Source organism: Haliotis cracherodii, unplaced genomic scaffold, assembly GCF_022045235.1.
Source record: "Haliotis cracherodii isolate W230 unplaced genomic scaffold, xgHalCrac1.p SCAF_25, whole genome shotgun sequence".
In the NCBI taxonomy this organism is placed as follows: domain Eukaryota; kingdom Metazoa; phylum Mollusca; class Gastropoda; order Lepetellida; family Haliotidae; genus Haliotis; species Haliotis cracherodii.
In genome coordinates this window covers 9,640,001-9,664,672 of record NW_027266281.1, presented here as the reverse complement: position 1 = coordinate 9,664,672, position 24,672 = coordinate 9,640,001, and the positions used below count along the sequence as shown (strand labels likewise).

The following is a 24,672-nucleotide window of genomic DNA, read 5'->3' as shown; positions in this document are numbered from 1 at the left end:
CAAACCAACCAACCAACCAACCATCATGGCTGTCAGTGCATACTAAAAGTTGGAGTGGGGAATTAACCTGGATAAGGATTCAGGGTAACATATAAATTGTGGATTAACTCCAAAAAACGAAATATGTTAACGGTTCATAATGCTGGTATCTTCAATGGGTGAGTAATGCATTGTGAACCTTCGACACAGATCAATCATTGTACATACCCATTTATCCACCAATATATGATTCTGTTGAAGAAAGATGATTCTTGTTCTGGAGATGGCTTCTACAAAAGAAAAACGTGGGATGGAGGGGGGGAAACAAGCTTGAAAGTCATAAACATTTCCTGTCTAATTGGGCAACTCCAAGAGGTGAAGTGAGGTGAAATGGGGTTTAACGTCGCGTCCAAGATTACTGCACTTATATAGCGACGTGCATGTCGTGTGTGTGTTTGTGTGGTTGCTTGTACTAGTCCGGACTGATGCCGATTTATAGCGCTAGCTCACTGAGATACCATGCCGCAGTTTAACATGAATACCCCACTCAGACACAGTATACTGACTCCGAGCCGACCAGTCCTTGTTTTAGCCCCTTAATGCCGAGCGTCAGACAGGGTAACAACAAGTACCATCTTTTAACGTCTTTTGGTATGACGCGGCCAGGGATCGAACCCCGGACCTTCGGCTCTCCGGGCGGATGCTCTACCACTAGACCACAGAGGCGGTCTGGCAACTCCAAGAATCAAAACCTCTTGCATCTTCACGAGGCAAGAGCATCCACTAGCCTTTTTAATCAAAATCTAGTTTCCACTCTTGCCACATCAAGCCCACTTTCCTGTGCTAAATATGATTGGACTATGGCACATATCGATAGTCCTATCAGAGAAGGTTTTTTTAAAATCAACATCTGGTTTTCGAAAACATGGCCACTGCAATATAGTTTGTCTTTCCAAGTTTTAAATCAATTCAACCTAGTACTGTAGTCATTAAGCACAACTGGTACACAGTGATTTACCGTTGCCTGTGTTTGTTGACACAAAGATTTTTTTCTCCATCTTTTAAGCCCTTCAACAATTGCCTTCGTTTGTCTGTCAGGGGTGAAATCGTGAATGTTTTTGTTATCTATCAACCAGGTCGCCGTCTATGGTAGTCGCCATCTTTGTGAAGCTATACAAGTTAAGAGCAAGATCTGATCGCGTATCACAATTTCATAACATGGGGCACAACTCATGATCTACGCTAGGTGGCACCATGATTGAGCCAAGAAAAGTGGCCTTGATGTTGCAATGGTAGAGACTGGGCTTTGGTAAAGGCTAGTGGACACGCTTGCCTTGGGAAGATGAGCTTCTTGAAGCCGTAAATCAGACCCGGCAGGGCATGTGGCCATGACCTTCGATGACTAATCACGAACTGTATCCCTAAGCTTCAGTGTGGCCTAGTCGTCTAAGGCACTGTGCAGAGTTGAGTCCCTTGGACACTCCAGAAACCTATGATTGTGTAAATAAACGAGTTGGGACCTCACAATCCAGTGATTGACATCAGGAAAATCGATCTACACAAATATCAACCAAGTCAGCGAGTCTGACCACCTGGTTCCATTAGTCGCCTTAAACAACAACTGCTAACGTCATCTTCTCGGCAAAGCAGTGCACCTACCTTGCCCATGTCGTAGTACCCGGCTCATGTCATCTTCTCAATGAATCAGTACACCTACCTTGCCCATGTCGTAGTACCCGGCTCATGTCATCTTCTCAATGAATCAGGACACCTACCTTGCCCATGTCGTAGTACCCGGCTCATGTCATCTTCTCAATGAATCAGTGCACCTACCTTGCCCATGTCGTAGTACCCGGCTCATGTCATCTTCTCAATGAATCAGTACACCTACCTTGCCCATGTCGTAGTACCCGGCTCATGTCGTCTTCTCAATGAATCAGTACACCTACCTTGCCCATGTCGTAGTACCCGGCTCATGTCATCTTCTCAATGAATCAGTACACCTACCTTGCCCATGTCGTAGTACCCGGCTCATGTCATCTTCTCAATGAATCAGGACACCTACCTTGCCCATGTCGTAGTACCCGGCTCATGTCATCTTCTCAATGAATCAGTGCACCTACCTTGCCCATGTCGTAGTACCCGGCTCATGTCATCTTCTCAATGAATCAGGACACCTACCTTGCCCATGTCGTAGTACCCGGCTCATGTCATCTTCTCAATGAATCAGTACACCTACCTTGCCCATGTCGTAGTACCCGGCTCATGTCATCTTCTCAATGAATCAGTGCACCTACCTTGCCCATGTCGTAGTACCCGGCTCATGTCATCTTCTCAATGAATCAGTGCACCTACCTTGCCCATGTCGTAGTACCCGGCTCGTGTCATCTTCTCGGCAAAGCAGTGCAGCACCAGCTCCATTAGAATCAAGGCGAAGTAGATGTAGAAGATGGCGAACCGGAATAAGTGGTCATTGTAAACCTGAAACACAGTGCCGAGGTACGACATGGTCATCCACAGAATTATTTTTTTTACATTTTTACCACAGGATGCAGCAGGGACTGGTCGTCACATCATCATCAACACACACATGATCAGCAACAAACACCATGTCAGCTGATTGACTTAACTTATGTAACCATGATAACTGACCCTTTCGACATAACCATGGTAACTGACCCTTTTGATGTAACCATGGTAACTAACCTCTTGGAAGTAACAAAGGTAACTGACTTCTTGGATGTTACTGTGGTAACTGATCTCTAGGATGTAACCATGGTAACTGATCTCCTGGATGTAACCGTGGTAACTGACCTCTTGGATGATCTTGGTGTAGAAGGGGATGATGTTTGCGAGAGTGGTCAAGAGCCAGAAGAACCAGAGAACACCGGACGTGATGATGCCCCTCTTCCTTTCCAGCTGAATCAAGATCGTCGCCAGCAACTGCAACCATCACACGCCAAAGTGCCACAGATCAGACAACTCAGAATTACAAACATCACACGCAACAATTCTAGCTACCATCCACCGTCGATAGGCTCACAGATCAGACAACTCAGAATTACAAACATCACACGCAACAATTCTAGCTACCATCCACCGTCGATAGGCTCACAGATCAGACAACTCAGAATTACAAACATCACACGCAACAATTCTAGCTACCATCCACCGTCGATAGGCTCACAGATCAGACAACTCAGAATTACAAACATCACACGCAACAATTCTAGCTACCATCCACCGTCGATAGGCTCACAGATCAGACAACTCAGAATTACAAACATCACACGCCACAATTCTAGCTACCATCCACCGTCGATAGGCTCACAGATCAGACAACTCAGAATTACAAACATCACATGCCACAATTCTAGCTACCATCCACCGTCGATAGGCTCACAGATCAGACAACTCAGAATTACAAACATCACACGCCACAATTCTAGCTACCATCCACCGTCGATAGGCTCACAGATCAGACAACTCAGAATTACAAACATCATACGCCACAGTGCCAGCTACGACGCTTTGTTTCCAGACTCACAGATCAGACAACTCAGAATTACAAACATCATACGCCACAGTGCCAGCTACGACGCTTTGTTTCCAGACTCACAGATCAGACAACTCAGAATTACAAACATCATACGCCACAGTGCCAGCTACGATGCTTTGTTTCCAGACTCACAGATCAGACAACTCCAAATTACAAACATCACACGCCACAGTGTCAGCTACGATACTTTGTTTCCAGACTCACAGATCAGACAACTCCAAATTACAAACATCACACGCCACAGTGTCAGCTACGATACTTTGTTTCCAGACTCACAGATCAGACAACTCAGAATTACAAACATCACACGCCACAGTGTCAGCTACGATACTTAGTTTCCAGAATCACAGATCAGACAACTCAGAATTACAAACATCACACGCCACAGTGTCAGCTACGATACTTTGTTTCCAGACTCACAGATCAGACAACTCAGAATTACAAACATCACACGCCACAGTGTCAGCTACGATACTTTGTTTCCAGACTCACAGATCAGACAACTCAGAATTACAAACATCACACACCACAGTGTCAGCTACGATGCTTTGTTTCCAGACTCACAGATCAGACAACTCAGAATGACAAACATCACACGCCACAATTCTAGCTACGATGTTTTGTTTCCAGACTCACAGATCAGACAACTCAAAATTACAATTTGTTATAAAAAATAACATTATAAGAATAGTCTGTTTCTTCCTGTCAAGAATGTCCATGCTAGTTCGAGTTTTCAAAACAGTTCAACATGAGAAGGGAAATGGCTAGCGAGAAACGTTATCAGTATGCGTAATAAAATCTAGCTATCTGACTGGCTAGTTGCCGCCTTGTAAAGACCATTGAGATCGCACTGTGTTTTATACGTCATCAGCTAGTCACGTCATAATTCACCCTGTTCACATTAGTGAGTGAGTGAGTTGGGTTTAACTCCGCTTTTAACATTATTCCAGTTATATCACAGCGTGTCAGCTTAATGTGGGAGGAAAGCCCGAAGTGATGCAGGTCTAAGACGTTTACCACTTCGGTGAAACCCACGAGCACGGGTATGGTGCTGACAAACCTAGAAACATAATCGGGCTGTTCACATTAACTGAGCCCGCTGAAGGTCATAAGGCAGATCTGATATTGTCAACGATTGTTTATATATTTAATAGTACTAATTGAGTTGTTTGAATATTTATTTAGTTTGTATATTAAATGCATTTATTTAAAATCTGAGATCGAAAAAACAGGGGTTTTCCATTTCTGTGAGTACTTTAGTATGCTTGTTTATGTAGGGAGACCCTTTCCCAGGTTGATTGTACAAATATGTTTATTTGGTTACATACTAGTTTGAACAAGCAAAACACTGCCTACTCGCCCTATAGTTTCAACCAAAACAATTTTTTTAGTTTTTTAAGCCTTATCAAAAGTACTCTTGTTTTTTCTCACACTATAAATGCTTTCAAATCCCAGCAACACTTTCAGATAGGATTGTAATCACTGACTAAATTAGGAGATATATTAGATGTGTGGATGTCATCTACACTTAATGATGTGATGAACATTGTCCATGGCCCAATGTCTATATATCAATGACAAGATATTGTATTATATACATATGAATGAAATACCGGAATTTATCAGTGACGATAGATCAAGTTATCAGTCACTAGTGACTGATATAAACAAGATGCCAGTGCGAGTAGCGCCCACTTGAATTTTCCGAGAATTGAACTTTCCTAATTTAATTCATGACAGCGAGCAACAATGTTTCAATTAAAATGTTTGGTGTTCTATAAATGTGTTTAAGTCAACTTTCATACTTATCTGTGAGAAAATTTGATAAAATTTGGTGGATTTTGTAAGCCTGGAGAGCGCTCAGCTGATCGTTCAACATGGTCACAGTACTAACTGTTTATTTATTCCTACGCCAATAAAATAATCGCTGTTTGAAAATGATTTCTGTTTTCATTTTAAACAGGAATGTTTAATTATGACAAACAAAAATGTCCACGGAATTTAATACTCAATATGAAATAATATATTTCGCATAACATATATTAATAGGGCTAGTTTTATTCGAAAACTATATTCTTTTCACAAACCACCTTTAAACGGCGGTCGTAAAGAGGCGACAGGGAGAACTTAGTTATTTATCAGAATTTTTTTCGAAAAAGTATATAAATTGCAAGTAATAAAAATAAAACATGTATATAATAAATAGAAAATTCAATGTGTTTTCTCAAATACCACTTTTATCTCATCTCATCTGCGTCACTCGTGAAAATATTAGACTCTCCCCACTTCACTCGATGAGATAAAAGTGGTATTTGAGAAAACACATTAAATATCCTCTATATATTTATTCTCTATGCCATCAATAGTCATGAGAGAATCTGTGGATGTCACAAAATCTTATATATATTTTTTATCATCTTTCAATGGATAATACAAGAATATATAATGTAGAGGTATTAAATAAATGCATCAAACAATTACAATATTACAGTATTATTGGAACAGCAGAAATGGCCTGGGTAGAAAGCGCTACTTACAAATGTCCCTGCCTTGATTCCACCCGAGACATACACAACATCATGGATCTTCTGGTCCTCGCCATCGCTGGCTGCCTTGATGAGGTCGATCACCGCCAGGAAGAACAGGAACAAGCTGAAAAACTGAGAACACGACACAGACCTCACAGACCTCACAGTTTCATGATTACATCTGTTCAAAAACACAACCGGCACGTGATGGTCTAACTCTGTTTGAAGCTGATCCAGAAAGGTTCTTGCAACGATTTGTGACTATGGATGAAATCAAGGTTCACTACCTCCAGTCTGAGTCCAAACAACAATCTTTATATGACAGAAGATAAGATAGATCTCAGGCGATCTCATAGATAACCCGAGGTATCTGTTTCCAAATGTTTGTGGTTGTAATCTATTTTTTTAATTTTAATGCAAGATTTCATTTAATTCAGGCATGTCAGGCAAACTTGTGTATCCCTCTAATACTTTCAAGCGACTGGTGATTTATTATAGGGATGTGATGGATGAGATTTGCCACAGGACTGTTTCATATTTTGATGGCCCCAGCCCCCCAATTCTATGCAACATTTTTCCATGATCCCACCCCTCCCAATAGAAAATGAGCAGTCCCTCTATATTTTCAAATTTTATTATATTTTCTACCTACTCATCTATTTTTGTGGAAGTAAAACAACATATTTAAAACTGGATTTTTTAATGTTTTTTTCGACCCTCTGATCCGGTGGTGTTGTCTTATTGGTTTGTGTGTGTGATAATGATGGAAAAAATACTTTTCTTCAAATATTACCCAAAAAAAATTGTTTGCAGGACATGTTAAATGTCCGCAAAAAGGTGCTAGTGAGAAAAAATATATCGTGTCTCTCAACAAACATCCCAGGCCAGCCCCTCTTAGTATGATCGTATTTCAAATGGCAGTTCATAAACCAACTGGCGGTGTTGTCTTACTGTTTTGAGGGTGTTAAGGAGGGTGATGGGGATGGAGACGCCGTCCTGGTGACAGAGGTAGGTGAGGTAGAAGGGCAGGGAGACCCACAGCCAGCCACATGGCACCCACACGACCAGACTCTCCTGGAAACACTCCGTGAAGCGCGGCCAGCTGCTGTCCAGTAACAGAGACTCATTCTGGAAGTAGGAATGAAACAACATAGCTATGTGGGTTTTGGGCATCTTGTGTCTTGTACAGCTTACAAGATGTTAAAAAACGTAGTCATAAGAGCGTTGGGTCGACGTTATGGAAAAGGTGTCTTGTTCTGTAAATAGAAATAAAACAACATAGCTATGTGGGTGGTGGGCATCTAGTGTCTTGTACTGCTTACAAGATGTTAATGAACGTAGCTATGTGGGTGGTGGGCATCTAGTGTCTTGTACAGCTTACAAAATGTTAATGAACGTAGCTATGTGGGTGGTGGGCATCTAGTGTCTTGTACAGCTTACAAGATGTTAATGAATGTAGCTATGTGGGTGGTGGGCATCGTGTGTCTTGTACAGCTTACAACATGTTAATGACATAGCTATGTGGGTGTTGGGCATCTAGTGTCTTGTACAGCTTACAAAATGTTAATGAACGTAGCTATGTGGGTGTTGGGCATCTAGTGTCTTGTACAGCTTACAACATGTTAATGACATAGCTATGTGGGTGGTGGGCAATCTAGTGTCTTGTACAGCTTACAAAATGTTAATGAACGTAGCTATGTGGGTGTTGGGCATCTAGTGTCTTGTACAGCTTACAAGATGTTAATGACATAGCTATGTGGGTGGTGGGCAATCTAGTGTCTTGTACAGCTTACAAAATGTTAATGAACGTAGCTATGTGGGTGTTGGGCATCTAGTGTCTTGAACAGCTTACAAAATGTTAATGAACGTAGATATGTGGGTGTTGGGCATCTAGTGTCTTGAACACCTTACAAAATGTTAATGAACGTAGCTATGTGGGTGGTGGGCATCTTGTGTCTTGTTGTACAGCTCCCTGGCATACAAGATGTTAAAGAACGTAGTCATAAGAGTGTTGGGTCGACGTTACACAAACAATGTCTTGTTCTGTAAACAGAAATGAAACTCATTCTGGAAGTAGGAATGAAACAACATAGCTATGTGGGTGTTGGGCATCTTGTGATTGTTGTACAGCTACCTGGCATACAAGATGTTAAAGAACATACAGTAAACTACGGCTATGACGAACTCAAAGGGACCACTCATTTTAGTTTGTAATAACCGTAGTTCGTTATAAGTATATATATATACATCATGCTGTTGTCATAAGAGCGTTGATTCGATGTGACACAAACAGTGTCTCGTTCTGTAAATACATGAAAATAAAGATATTAAAGAACATATGTCATAACAAGGTTGAGTGGATGTGACACAAACAGTGTCTCGTTCTGTGCCAACGTGACACAAACAGTGTCTCGTTCTGTGCCGACATGACACAAACAGTGTCTCGTTCTGTGCCGACATGACACAAACAGTGTCTCGTTCTGTGCCGACGTGACACAAACAGTGTCTCGTTCTGTGCCGACGTGACACAAACAGTGTCTCATTCTGTGCCGACATGACACAAACAGTGTCTCGTTCTGTGCCGACGTGACACAAACAGGATATTACCCTTGCCGAACTAGGCTCGAATTATGGAGTTGGCCTAACGAGTCCATGATAAGTCCAATCAAAATTGCATTACAAAATCGACATCTGGTTCATAAACAACATGGTGCCTGCCTGCCATGCAGATTTCAGTCGATGGCAAGATTAATATGTGTTCCGTCAGCTGGGCTTCAACAGATATTTTGCACATCTTTTCATGTTTTTAATCAAGGTGGTCAAGTGATCTGATGCACTTCGCAAGGTAAGACCCGTTGTGTAAGTTGTGACGCAGATCATTCAGTCTGTCAAAATCAATAATTTAATAGGGGCGGTCGGGTAGCCTAGTGGTTAAAGCGTTCGCTCGTCACACAGAAGAACCAGGTTCGATTCCCCAAATGTGTACAATGTGTGAAGCCCATTTATTACTTGCCCGTGAAGAGATCACTCGTTTAATAAACATACAGCTGTATTACACATTGTGTAATACCAAAACGTGTACTTATGTACTCTCGGAACAAGTTTAACGAACAAATATTGAAAGCTCTCAACATCCCTTGGCTTATTCACTGACATTGCAACCTTGTTGCTAGGCTGATGTCACATGGCATTGTTTCGCCGATGCATCTTGCAACAAAATTCTACTAATTACGTCATTGGGTATTGTGACGTTATTGCGATCGTATTGTAGCGCAACGACAGTCGTTAGGCTAAGTTAAAGTATGTGAGTTGCGATAGTCTTAGTCCTACGATAATTTTGTGAATTCTAAAGGTGGACCGTTGTATGGTATTAAATTAAATGTTTCAACTTTTGACGTGTTTGAACATGTTGAAGTATTATTCTGTTTAACTCAATTGGACTATGCCGTGGATCGTGTAGGTGTCAGCCTATTCATACTCAACAGTATAATTAAAAGATGTTAGAAATGACAAGTAATAAATATATATTACAAAAACTCACTCCCGTGTAAAACCAATTTTATGAAACTCGTTTCATAAAATTTGTATTACACGGGAGCTCGTTTAGTATTCTATATTTCTGGTGTCCACCTGCGTGATATTGCTGGAATATTGCTCAAAGAGGCATAAAAAACATATGATGTATCCGACTTGGAGAGAAATAAATTTCTCAGCAGTGGCAGCTGATGAGAATTAAGTTTCAATACTTGCCTACTTGGGTGCTTGTATTTGCACATCATATGGAATTCCCACATCAAGCTAACCAAGAAAATATACCGTACCGTATTCGACATAATAAGTGGCAAGGTTCTCTCAAAACTAGAAATAGGGGGCTCTTATTAGAATATTATTTTGGTGAAAAACAACAGAGTTGAAAGATCGTAAATTTCGTGGGTTATGCTGACAGCCTGAAATGTTTATATAAACAGAAATATTTTTCCAGAATTTAATTTCCCATAATTAAAGATGCATATAACACACGTATTATACACAAATAAATAAGTCTTGTGTACATTGATCAGTCGGAACGGGTGCTAATTGGAATTGTACACTAGCCAATTTATTAGCAAATATTGCCCTGGGCGCTTATTAGAGCGGGCACTTAATATGTCGAATACAGAAACAAAATTTCAAAAATTGTAAAAAATGCTTACATAAAAATTGCAGGTATCACTTCCGTCTACAAATAAAATAACAAATATAGGACATTACGACTAAATAATGTAGATAATTACATAACATATGAATTTAAAAAAGGATTAGTGAAAGAAGATAAAAAAATTAGATTAAAATAATAATTTATGAGTAAGTTGAACGCCACTTATTCCAGTTATATCACATCTTCCCGAGGCAAGGGAGTTAACTGACTAAAAAAGTCCAGTTTCCACCCTTGCCGAACTAGGCTGGAATTTCTGGGCTCGATCGTAGCACCACAGTGGCTATCACAAGTTATGTCCCTTCTATGACCCTCCTATTGACCAATCAGATTCCACCTCTCATATTGCTTCAAACAAAATGGAGGTGCCCAGTCAAGAAGATCTGATTGATGATAAATTAAACAGGTCTCACTTCACGAAGTGCATTAAATCAAGCGATCATCTTGATAAAATACATGAAAAGATTTGGAAAACGTTTGTCGATGCCCAGATCACGGTACACATCCTTTGCAAATCCTGCAGTCAACAGAAATCTACACATTGAAATCCATGTTGTTTACGGACCGGATGTCGATTTACACAATTTTGATTGGACTATGTATAGACTAGTTAGTCCAGTCAAAATACAACTCCATAATTGCAGCCTAGTTCGACAAGGGTGGAAACTGAACATTTACAGTCAGTTAACTCCTTGCCTCAGGAAGATAGTCATATCACGTCGTGTCAGTTTAATGTGGAAAGAAAGCCAGGTCTCAGACATTTATCGATTTGGTGAAACCAATGAGACAGGGTATGGTGCCGACTAACCTAGAAAATAATCAGGGAAACCGGGATTCAAGCCTTCGATCATAGGTAATTTATCACAGTGAGTGAGTGAGTATGGTTTTACGCCGCTTATAGCAATATTCCAGCAATATCACGGCGGAGGACACCAGAAATGGGCTTCACACATTGTACCCATGTCGGGAATCAACCCGGGACTTCGGCGTGACGAGTGAACGCTTTTACCATTAGGCCAACCGACCGCCCCTTATTTATCACAAATTATGACATCAATTAATATTTTGTAAAAACGACCCCAACAAAAGACCTATGACACCATGTAGCACAGCCAAGGAGTCAAAATGACCCCTCGTTTTGAGAGGCAAGGGCAAACCTGTCCCTTCTGCCAAGCCCTTACTGTAATGCCCAAGCCCAAAATGAAGCAAGTCTAGATTTTCCACAGGTTCACTTGAATCTCACAGGGGCTCCTTTTCAATTAAACTGGTGGTGTTTGTTTCTGTCAAAATTATAGAGTTAGTCTTGCTGAAAAGGCTACACTTGGTAATTATGATCAGTGTTGTTATTCTAATGGGTTTTTTTTTAATTTTTGCATATTTGTACGCAAGCAGCTCCAAATTTATTGGGTTATGGGGGTTATTTTAAAATATTTTATGCAAATATGCCTCTTATCGGGAGCTCAAGATGCAAAACCAGTTGGGGAATTACTTAACTTGACTTTTGGGAATCATTCCAGACCTGCTCAGTGGTTGATATTCAGCAGAAAATGTCAATACAAACAGTATACATTGTCCATTGTTTAACCGAACTCACTCAACTTACAGAGTGAGTGAATATTGTTTTACGCTGCTTTTAGCAATATTCCAACAATACCACGGCGGGGAAAACAAGATATGGGCTTCACACATTGTACCCATTTGAGGTAATCTAGATATGCCAAAACATTCTAAACATGAGTTTGATTCACTTTTTAATTTATTCACAGACAGACTGGAGAGTTATCTGAAAAGAGTACAAGAGTACAACTACAATCACCGATGATAACCCTTGCTATGTACCCAGTATTTGACCTCTGACCTGGCTGACCTACATGCAGTTTGTTGACATGCCATTAAATCAGCAGAGCTTATCGAAGCATTCAGCTCAAGTAACCAGATCTGTGACAATGCGTTCTAGGTTCCTGTGCTTGCCCTAAACTCCACTCCAAGATACAGTCTGTAAACTTTGTAATGACAACACTATAAAGGATGATATATGTTACATATACCAGTACATAACTGTCTGAAGTCTCCACCTATTAGACACATGAAGATCCGGGGTAGAATAGGCCTTCAGCAACCCATGCGACTAAGCTTGTCGTAAGAGGCAACTAACGGGATCGGGTGGTCAAGCTCGGTTGACTTGGTTGGTGCATGTCATCGATCCCGATTGCGTGGATTGATGCTCATGAGTTCAGTCACTGGATTGTTTGGTCCAGATTCGATTATTTACAGACCGCCATCATACAGCTGGAATATTGCTGAGTGTGGCGTTAAATAACAAACAAACAAACAAACAAACATACATCACACCATATACACCCGGGACATTTTATACATATGTTGATGAATCATCATATTGTTATACTGTATCTTACAGAAGCGATTCAGGCGATCTGAACGGCATGACCCACAACTGCAGTATTTTCAAGTGCGTCTTTTGAATTAGAGCATGAATAGCTGAGGAAGGAATTGTGACACACTGAAATCTTTTGTTGTGCACAATACGTGATGTCAGAGAGGCATAGCCACAAACAACTGAGTCGGTTGAGCAAACTGCGTCTTTCCGACAAGTCAGTCAAACACACAGTGGTCTGTGACTTTTAGAAAGATGACAAACTTGAGGAAAGTGCAACAAACAAAAATATAATGCAGGTTTCAAAGTTTAAATTTTTACCAAGTAGCCATATGGCAACAGGTATTTTTTTCCAGGTAGCCAGTGGTAAAATCAAGAAGTCGAGCCAATAGTGTAGGTAGCCAAAGGCATTTGAAATCAACTTTTATCAAATATCTATTACATGTACAAGTCATAGCACTACTCTTGGAATTGTATATTAGTGGAAACTGTACTTGAGTTTTGTTATTTGCGACTCGAACAATGATGAAATTTATGTTACTAGATTATAAAGGTATATCCTTGCTTATCCAATAAACTATTAACTAAAATAAAATACTAATTATATTCTTATTTATTTATTTCGGTTCATTGTCGACTTTAGGAGGAATTATTTGTGAGTAGAATTAGTAACAGACATGTCTTCCAAGATCAACTGTTATATATTTTTTGTGTCTAGATATGTGTAGCATTAGAATTTAGTCGCCACAAGATATTTTTCAAGGTAGTCCTTTGGCTACCTCTGAATTTTGGACAGTAGACAAATTGAAATTTAGGTTGCTTTGGCGACCGTTTTGGTCGCAACTTTGAGGCCTGTAATGCTGGCCTGAGAACTAGTTTCAAGTGTTACAAGGGTTCGGGTAGCCTAGTGGTTAAAGCGTTCACTCGTCACGCAGAAGAACTTGGTTCAATTCCCGACATGGGTAGGTTGTGTGAAGCCCATTTCTGGTGTCCCCCGCCGTGATACAGCTGGAATATTGCTAAAAGTGGCGCAAAACCATAGTCACTCACTCAAGTGTTACAAACAATAATTTAGAGTCACAACTGATGGCTTGGTCAGGTTATTGAAAACCAAATATTTACCCTGTACCTATTTAACTCCAAACTCTATTGGTAGAACCTCTACAAATATTGTGTTAAGGTGTGCCTTGTCCAACATGGGGGTTAAAAGATAGATCTTTGTCCAATAGATAACACCGTTTACCTGTCATGAGAAATTCTTCTGTAACACGTACGGTAGTGTACCGCGTAGTAATGAGAGTGCACATTTGCTGGTTCACCGTTCCAGATAATTTTTTAAGCCATCGTATATTTACTCACGTTATTCACATCGGGTATTGGTCAGCGTCTTTTATTTATATGTGTCTGCCCTTTGACAGTCAGTTTGGAGGGAAACATCTAACAACACGTTTTGGTCTGACGTTGATTAATGAATAATTTGCATACTCGTTGATGCAAGGGGCCGACGTTTGGTTCTCAGTAGGAAGTGACAACTTTGAGACGATGGCTTGCGGTATATACAGTTTTACTTTATACATGTAGATATATACATACAAAAGACACTATGTGCCAGGTCAGCACATAGTGGTAGTGGTTGTTGTCTAGGTGCCCCGGAGCACCCAGCCTAACCCTAGCTGGGCTAAGGGTAAGACCTTTCTTTTTTTTCTTCCTCTCAATCTCTCTGGACCAAGGCTTATATAGCCAAGGTCACCTGACATTTAGTAAGTAATAAATATAAATGTAAACAGTCATTCATCAGCAGGATGGCAGACAGTCGATGTACACAAAGATGGGGATTAACAATTAGGATTAGCATCTAATAAATAACAGCAATGAAGTGTTTCAAGGCATACAGATGTCATGGTTCCAGGGTAATGAGCCTTTGCAAATAAATGTTCTTCAGACAATGGGTGTCGTAAATCAGTTGCTATGACACACAGAGCTCCAGATAAGCTTTTGGTGTTGTGGGTATTTTACCCATACATTTTAAAATCATTGGGCATCAGTAATTCTACCTGCGTATTCAAATTTCTGTTACCCACTAGTTTTTACACATGTGGGTATTTAAGTTAAATATTTAAAAACACTATTCATCTAGTCCCTGCAAACTGGTGTCCTGTGGGTTCGAGAGCTTTATAGGACTCAAAAATACCACGATACTTCCACAAGAAAGTGTGATGGCAAATGATCATGATGTAACTGTCATCATGGAGTTTGGCAAGGTTGACGGAATGCCCCTTTATAATTTCAAAATAAGTTGCTGATTTGCTAATCGAATACGCAGGGTTACTTCACAATATTTTGATGATACGCACAAGTTTTATTTTTGTAGCGTATCTGTAATGTTCGTTGCGTATTTGATACGCTTGAATTATATTTTACTGTGTATTTCTGCATTTCTGATGCGTATTTCACGCAGATACGCAGCTTATCTGGAGCTCTGGACACATCACTGTGTATGATTCTGTGTAGGCGTTAAGTATATGTATATGATATTACCGTATATGACCGCATACAAGCCTAATTTTGAGGACCATACAGAATACAGAAAATATTGCATTTGCATCATTTGTATCATTTGTATCATTTGAATAACTAGTAATAGTGAGTACCGTATTCGACGTAATAAGCGCTCAGGGTGTCTCAAAATTAGAAATAGGGGGCTCTTATTTAAATATTATTTTGGTGAAAAAAAAAAAGTTGAAAGAGAAATTTCGTGGTTTATGCTGACAGCCTGAAATGTTTATGTACGATAGATATATTTTTCCAGAATTAAATCACCATAATTGAGTGTGCATAAAACACACGAGTGCTTATTTTACCCGAATAAATATGTCTTGTGTACATTGATCAATCGGAAGGGGTGCTAATTGGGATTGTTCACTAGCCAATATCTCAGCAAATGTCACCGTGGGCGCTTATTAGAGAGGGGCGCTTACTTTGTCGAATACCGTAGTCTAAATCGGTTAAAAAACTGATTTGATCAAAACGTTATCTGGAGCTCTGTCAACAATGCTGTTAAGTCTTTCTGTTGTATGAGATGCATTCCTGCATGCTATATAAAGCTCGAGCATACACAGTGACATTAGTACAGAACCCTCCTATTCCACAACTCAGCAGTATCCATCATACATTTGGATTAGGGCTGGGCCGGTAACTTGGGTACTCGGGTCGGGTGGGTACTGAGAAGGACCTGGGTACCCACAGGACTATACGGACCCGTGGTTAGTCACGTGATATGTTGTTTAATGACAAAAATTAGCTAGAATTCTGTGCTAACATTACAAGTCGCTAATGTTTGCATTTCTTTCTGACTTTTCACCCATTCCTTCTGACCTTTATAACTTTGAATAAAGATAAAACTTTAGTCAACTTCAGTGTATGCATGACCAGATTGTTTCATATGTGTATCTGAATACATTTTGCCAGGGCGACAGTCAAACTATTCCAATCGGACATTTTGTACCCAACTCTTGAGACCTACAGCAGGTACCCGGGTAGGGTCTGGTAATCGCTGGGTGGGTATCAGGGTAGTAAATTTGGACACATCCCAGCCCTAATTTGTATATCAGGCAAACAGGAACTACTACATGAACCGGCTTCGGGTTGAGGAATTTAGACCCATCCACTGCTTAGGGAACTGGATGTTCTGATTTTGGCTAGGGATATTTCTCTTTATATATTTCTCACTCTTTCCGTGAAACTGGAGACCTATTCTGACCCACTGACTAAGATAGCGGTGCCCTACTAATGACATGGCAGAGCAGCTGCTTGCTTCATGCCTGTATTTCTGTGTTGTCCTGTGAGATAAGACAATGTGTGTTAGGACTGGAAGTTCACTACAACAACGGCTGGAAGCTAGGCCAATCTCACTACATAGTTCGAAATAGACATTCACCCATTGGCCCGTGGCCGATAGATTTGTTCTCGGGATGATAGTCTTAAATTTCAGCAGCCCCTTACAGCCTGCAGTTTATTTAATCAATTATTTATTTAGCATTATTTAAGTAATGTGATAAACATATCATATTTATAAACAGTAGGATTAGAGCTTTCAAATGGTGTTGACATGTAGTCGAAAAGATGTTCTAAAAGCTGATAACGTCCTGATAAATGTAGGCTTCATCTATCACCGGGGGCGGTCGGGTAGCCTTGTGGTTAAAGCGGTCGCTCGTCACGCCAAAGACCCGGGTTCGATTCCCGACATGGGTACAATGTGTGAAGCCCATTTCTGGTGTCCTCCGCTGTGATATTGCTGGAATATTGCTAAAAGCGGCGTAAAACCAAACTCACTCACTCACTTCATCTATCACCACCGAGTCTCTGGGATATCTGGGTGTGATAGCAGTAAAAGTTTCCGGTTGACTGGTTGTGTTTCGTAAGTTATACTGCAAGAGTATGTCTCCCTGCTAAAATGTTTGGGCCTACAGTTTTTCTGGTGGGCCTACAGTTTTTCCACTGGGCTTACAGTTTTCCCACTGGGCCTACAGTTTTCCCACTGGGCCTACAGTTTTTCTGTTGGGCCTACTGTTTTCTCACTGGGCCTACAGTTTTCTCACTGGGCCTACAGTTTTCCCACTGGGCCTACAGTTTTCTCACTGGGCCTACAGTTTTTCCACTGGGCTTACAGTTTTCCCACTTGGCCTACAGTTTTTCCACTGGGCTTACAGTTTTTCCACTGGGCCTACAGTTTTTCCACTTGGCCTACAGTTTTCCCACTGGGCCTACAGTAATTCCACTGGGCTTACAGTTTTCCCACTGGGCTTACAGTTTTACCACAGGGCCTACAGTTTTTCCACTAGGCCTACACTTTTCCCACTGGGCCTACAGTTTTCTCACTGGGCCTACAGTTTTTCCACTGGGCCTCCAGTTTTTCCACAGGGCCTACAGTTTTCCCACTGGGTCTACAGTTTTCCCACTGGGCCTACAGTTTTTCCACTGGGCCTCCAGTTTTTCCGCAGGGCCTACAGTTTTCCCACTGGGTCTACAGTTTTCCCACTGGGCCTACAGTTTTCTCACTGGGCCTACAGTTTTTCCGCTGGGCCTACAGTTTTCCCACTGGGCCTACAGTTTTCCCACTGGGCCTACAGTTTTCTCACTGGGCCTACAGTTTTCTCACTGGGCCTACAGTTTTTCCACTGGGCTTACAGTTTTCCCACTTGGCCTACAGTTTTCCCACTGGGCCTACAGTTTTTCCACTGGGCCTACTGTTTTCTCACTGGGCTTACAGTTTTTCCACTGGGCCTACAGTTTTACTACTGGGCCTACAGTTTTTCCACTGGGCCTACAGTTTTACCACTGGGCTTACAGTTTTTCCACTAGGCCTACAGTTTTCTCACTGGGCCTACAGTTTTTCCACTAGGCCTACAGTTTTTCCACTGGGCTTACAGTTTTCTCACTGGGCCTACAGTTTTTCCACTGGGCTTACAGTTTTCCCACTTGGCCTACAGTTTTTCTGGTGGGGATACAGTTTTCCCACTTGGCCTACAGTTTTTCCACTGGGCTTACAGTTTTCTCACTTGGCCTACAGTTTTTTCCACTGGGCTTACAGTTTTCCCACTTGGCCTACAGTTTTTCCACTGGGCCTACAGTTTTTCCACTGGGCCTACAGTTTTCCACTGGGCCTACAGTTTTCTCACTGGGCCTACAGTTTTTCCACTGGGCCTACAGTTTTCCACTGGGCCTACAGTTTTTCCACTGGGCCTACAGTTTTACTACTGGGCCTACAGTTTTTCCACTAGGCCTACAGTTTTCTCACTGGGCCTACAGTTTTTCCACTAGGCCTACAGTTTTCCCACTGGGCCTACAGTTTTTCCACTGGGCCTACAGTTTTCCCACTGGGCCTACAGTTTTCCCACTGGGCTTACAGTTTTCCCACTGGGCCTACAGTTTTTCCACAGGGCCTACAGTTTTTCCACTGGGCCTACAGTCTTCCCACTGGGCCTACAGTTTTTCCACTGGGCTTACAGTTTTCCCACTGGGCCTACAGTTTTTCCACTGGGCCTACAGTATTTCCACAGGGCCTACAGTTTTTCCACTGGGCCTACAGTTTTCCCACTGGGCCTACAGTAATTCCACTGGGCCTACAGTTTTCCCACTGGGACTACAGTAATTCCACTGGGCCTACAGTTTTACCACAGGGCCTACAGTTTTTCCACTGGGCTTACAGTTTTCCCACTGGGCCTACAGTTTTCCCACTGGGCCTACAGTTTTTCCACTGGGACTACAGTTTTTCCACAGGGCCTACAGTTTTTCCACTGGGCCTACAGTTTTGCCTCAGGGCCTACAGTTTTTCCACTGGGCCTACAGTTTTTCCACTGGGCCTACAGTATTTCCACAGGGCCTACAGTTTTTCCACTGGGCCTACATATTTCCCACTGGGCCTACAGTTCTTCCACTGGGCCTACAGTTTTTGACTCAATGTTGATTTTTCAGTTTCGTTACTGTGGCAGCCATATTGAAAATCTGATTCAAACTGCGTGAACAAATTCAGATGTTAATGGGAACTAGGGCTGGGAAGAGTTAAAATTTACTACCTGGGATCCCAACCCCCTTATTACCCGACCCTCCGCGGGTATCCAACTCAGGTCTCAAGAGTTGGGAACAAAATTTCTACAAACTGAAAAAGTTGGAAGAATGATGTTGGATGATAAATAAAATCTCTCCCTCGTGTCTTTTGATATCAAGCCTCGGAGTTTTTCCACTTTTATCAACTCATGTTGATATATTTGATATCAAAAGACACTCAGGTGAAATTCTCTATGTCTGATTGGGAATTGTTTTACCGCGCAGCCCTGGCCAAAATGATTAAGATACATGTATCAAACGATCAGATCTTGCATACACTGAAGTCAAAAGGAATGTGTGCATCGTCAGAAAGAAATGCGAACATTGGCGACTTGTAGTGTAACCATTGAGCTAAAGTGAGTTTTTGTCATTAAACAATATATCATGTGACTAATCACGGGTCAGGGTAGTCCATGGGTAATCGGGTCCTGCTAAGGACCCCCGACCCGAGTACCCGAGTTACCCGTCCCAGCCCTTGGTCCAGTGGTTCCTAAGAAGAGTGAGTGAGTGAGTTTGGTTTAACACTGCTTTTAACAGTATTCCAGTTATATCACAGCGTATCAGCTTAATGCGGGAGGAAAGCCCGAAGTGATGCAGGTCTCAGACGTTTACCACTTCGGTGAAACCCACGAGCACGGGTATGGTGCTGACAAACCTAGAAACATAAATGGGGGGAATCGAACCCACAACCATAGGTTTCTTTGGTGCCCAAGAGACGTAACTGCACAGCGAATCTCGATGCCTTAGACGACTGGGTGTCAAGAGAGCTTAGAGTATTTGGAGAGAATTTAGACAATGTTTAAGTGCAAAAGTCAAATCAAGGTCAAAATTTAGACTATTGCAAAAAACAAAACACATATGTTGAGCCTCTCTCTAACTACCCATGTACCAAATGTTTGAAAAATGGCCATGTAACATTTCAGCTTTATTCATCCAGTAGTGTCTGATAAGAGAAGACTCTACCACATCCCCGGGTTGTCACCAAGAACAAGAACAGGAGCCTGTTCCACAAAACTATCGTAGCACTACGACAGTCGCAAGTCTACGTTAAAGTATGGGACTTACAATCACCTTAGCACTATAATCACTTTGTGGAACAGGGCCCAGGCGACCTTAGCGCTACGATTGTCATAAATCAGTGTTAAAGAATGGGAGTTACGATCGACTTAGCGCTAAGATCACTTTGTGGTACGGGGCCCAGGCGATCTTAGCGCTACGATTGTCGTAAATCAGTGTTAAAGAATGGGAGTTACGATGGACTTAGCGCTAAGATCACTTTGTGGAACGGGGCCCTGGACCCAACTGTACAGGACCCATCAGTGGAAATAGATTTATGAAACTTTTGAGATGCCCCCTACCTACATCAGCACTCCACAGTGTAAATATACCCTCAAAAGAAACTGGGCCAACAGTTTGCAAAACTTCCCCAGCAGTTTGAAGTTTGATGACTGATAATGACTGATATAAATATCACTGTTGATGTAACAGGGAAACTTGTGTGTTCCTAAGTCCAATAGACATCTAGCCACATAGATATTTATGTGGTCACTTGATTTGTCAGATCTGTTAGGCTTCAGTAGTTTTCTAGTAATTTGAACTCTTTAAAAATTCATAGGGCCTCATCAGATTGTGGGTGAGTTTCACCAATGTGTTTTCCCTCTTGCCTGGAATCAATAGTCATGAAGAAATAACAGACACCCATAACTGCTCTTGATGTGCTGTAGGTACAATGAATACTATTTTGCTTTGGGACGTAGTTTGTATTCTTTCTATGTCAGTTTCCTACATTTGTGTGTACTGGACGCACATTTGTGTGTACTGGACGCACATTTGTATGTACAGAACGCACATTTGTGTGTACAGAATGCACATTTGTGTGTACAGAATGCACATTTGTGTGTACTGGACGCACATTTGTGTGTACTGGACGCACATATGTATGTACTGGACGCACATTTGTGTGTACTGGACGCACATTTGTGTGTACTGGACGCACATTTGTGTGTACAGAATGCACATTTGTGTGTACTGGACGCACATTTGTGTGTACTGGACGCACATTTGTGTGTACTGGACGCACATTTGTGTGTACAGAATGCACATTTGTGTGTACTGGACGCACATTTGTGTGTACTGGACGCACATTTGTGTGTACAGAATGCACATTTGTGTGTACTGGACGCACATTTGTGTGTACTGGATGCACATTTGTGTGTACTGGACGCACATTTGTATGTACTGGACGCCCATTTGTGTGTACTGGACGCACATTTGTGTGTACTGGACACACCTTTGTGCATCAAGTAAAACCCTGAGCTTGTTATAATTACTGTCTTATTGTGAGTGAGTGAGTGAGTGAGTGAGTGAGGTTTTACACCATTTTTAGCAATATTCCAGCAATATTACAGCGGGGGACACCAGAACTGGGCTTCACACATTGTACCCATGTCGGGAATCGAACCCGGGTCTATGGCGTGACGAGCGAACGCTTTAACCACTAGGCTACCCGACTGCCCCCGGAAAGCTAACATTAGGCTTATTATCATTGAATATTATTATTGTTAACATGTTTTTTAAATATTGCTCAACAGGATCAGCAAGGATTGATGCAGGACGTTCAACTACCCCCTATGTGAAAGTTGAGTTTTTAAAGTCATTATTCTAATTATATAATTTTATAATTATTATTTTCATTTTCTTCAGCGTTTTTTTTTATTGCATTCAAACCAATAACTGAAACCTTACATTCCTTTGTTGGTCCTGTTATCAATAAAATACAAAACACCAAATGAAAAACATAACTGGATATTGGAAGCATAAATCATATTTACCAGATGTTTTTTATTAAATTTTCTGTGTTAGCCATCAGCACAATTTACCTAACAGGATGATCTTATTATTTTCATACATAGATGAATATATTTTCATTCAGTAAAGACCGCTTCTGTGGTCTAGTGGTAGAGCGTCCGCCTGGAGGGCAGAAGGTCCGGGGTTCGATCCCCAGCCGCATCATACCAAAAGATGTTAAAAGATGGTACTTGTTGTTACCCTGTCTGGCGCTCGGGATTAAGGGGCTAAAACAAGGACTGGTCAGCTCGGAGTCAGTATACTGGGTCTGAATGGGGTATTCATGTTAAATCGGGCATGGTATCTCAGTGAGCTAGCACTTTAAATCGGCATCAGTCCGGACTAGTACAAGCAGCCACACACACACACACACACACACACATGCATGCATGTCGCTATATAAGTGCAATAATCTTGGACGCGATGTAAAACCCCATTTAACCTCACTTCCTCAAGCCTCAGCTGTTCATTGAAAATACTGCAATGTGCGTCATGCCTTTCAGATCGCCTGAATGGCTTCTATAAGATACAGTATGACAATATAATTCATCAACATATGTATAAAAATCGGTGCATATATGCTGTGCTGTGTGTCATAGGTCGTTTAGACTGGTTTTGTATGCTAAGTTGTCCCGGGGGGTATATGGTGTGATGTTTGTTTGTTTGTTTGTTTGTTTGTTTGTTTGTTTGTTTGTTATTTAAGAGACAGTATCAGAATGGTAGAATGCAAAACAATAACTTTCAATTTATTTACACATGTGCATTTAAGCGATTGTCATTGCTGACTGGTCTGTCGTCACGGTGCATCATTTTGAGAAAAATATGACATGCCATCCATAGTTCATGACAGCACACATTAATTACATGACATAATATATAGAATAAACTACTTGCAACTCATAGTAATGTATTGTCTGTCCATCATGAATGAAGGCTGTAAGCTCTCACCAAAGCCCCAGGATTAACATCTTACATTCACTCAGGACATATAATCCATAAATCATCACAGCTCGTTGGGTATTCTCTTTACCGTATTCGACGTAATAAGCGCCCCTTCTTTAGAAATGCCCACGGCGACATTTGACAAGATATTGGCTAGTGAACAATCCCAATTAGCACCCCTTCCGATTGATCAATGTACACAAGACTTATTTATTTGCGTACAATACGCACTCGTGTGTTATATGCACCCTTAATTATGGGCATTTAATTCTGGAAAAATATATCTGTCGTACATAAACATTTCAGGCTGTCAGCAAAAACCATGAAATTTATCTTTTAACTCTGTTGTTTTTTCACCAAAATAACATTCTAATAAGAGCCCCCTATTTCTAATTTTGAGAGCGCCCTGATCGCTTATTACGTCGAATACGGTATATCTTTAAGGAGATATTGCTGCAATGAAATTGCATCACAATGCCTTGCAGAACATTGTGACATCATTGGTTACCATGACATCACAATCAAATGACATCACAAATCTCTGAAGCTGGATAGCTGTACCTCTCGATTTAAACACGATTCAAAGCAAAAAGTAAATTGTTACAAAAATAAAATAAAATAAAATAAATAATTTAAAAAGGTGCACCAGTGTGTTCTTCATTCAGTCGTTTCATATAGTTACATGATCGCCTACCAGTGTCAAAATTGACGTTTGATTTTTGTTTGTTACTTTTCCTTTACCTTGTTCACCCTTTTAGCGAACACCAGGACCCACTTGCACAAAGCGATCTTAGCGCTAAGATGATCGTAACGCTCATACTTTGGCATAGGCTTACAATAGTCTTAGCGCTAAGATCGCTTTGTGCAAGTGGGCCCTGGTGTCATAACTGATTTTCAGTGGTCCATTCATTAGATTTTCACAGCTATTTTGCCCTTAAGCCAAATGGAATCTGTTTCGATGGATAATCTAGAGTGGTTGTTCTCTTGCTTTGACAATTCATATTTTATTAGACTATCTGGGATTGATCACAGAAATCAAACCGTTTTATATACTTAAAATATGTTATGTACAGGACATTGTAAGGATATTTCGTGAAATCTCTGTTTACAATATGTCGTACCGGCCGACGTGTGTTTGAGTTTGATACGCGTTATGAGTGTTTAAGTTAAATAAGTACTGCAATATGATGGCTTACATTTTAATTTCCCCTAATTACACCCCTGGCTTATTACTGTTTTAAAATGGAAAATTTAGAAGAATGATTTTGGAACAGAAATAGAATCTAAACAGTCTTTTGATATAAAAAATATAAAGGACAAACGGCAATAAATACATGTTTTATGATATGAAGGATAGGGGGGCCCCTCTGGGGGGGGGTAAGCAGAATTCGATTGCCCTAAGACCAGTCTCCGTGCATCTGCCCTACCCCCTGCCCCAACCCAACTCAACCCCCATCCTGCCCGACCCCCCACCCTGCCACAAACTACGAGTGCTTAACTACTCCAATGATTGCACAACACTATTTGACTAGCCGATAAACCCATTTTAACACACCTTGGTCAATGAATGATACTCGGGTGATTACACAATGTCAACGTATTTCTGGTGCATAGTAAACTT

At 41.2% G+C, this 24,672-nt stretch overlaps 1 protein-coding gene across 1 annotated transcript in view; it reads right to left on the bottom strand.

The window, feature by feature from the left end:
* Window positions 1-24,672, bottom strand: part of LOC139472724 (multidrug resistance-associated protein 1-like) — a 65,743-nt gene that overhangs the window by 40,721 nt on the left and 350 nt on the right. The window contains exons 2-6 of the mRNA XM_071255173.1: window positions 7,018-7,194; window positions 6,076-6,198; window positions 2,794-2,922; window positions 2,335-2,460; window positions 208-269 (exon numbers count right to left, since the gene is read on the bottom strand). Of these exons, the coding sequence (XP_071111274.1) occupies window positions 208-269; window positions 2,335-2,460; window positions 2,794-2,922; window positions 6,076-6,198; window positions 7,018-7,194 (617 nt within the window). The remainder of the gene's footprint in view (window positions 1-207; window positions 270-2,334; window positions 2,461-2,793; window positions 2,923-6,075; window positions 6,199-7,017; window positions 7,195-24,672) is intronic.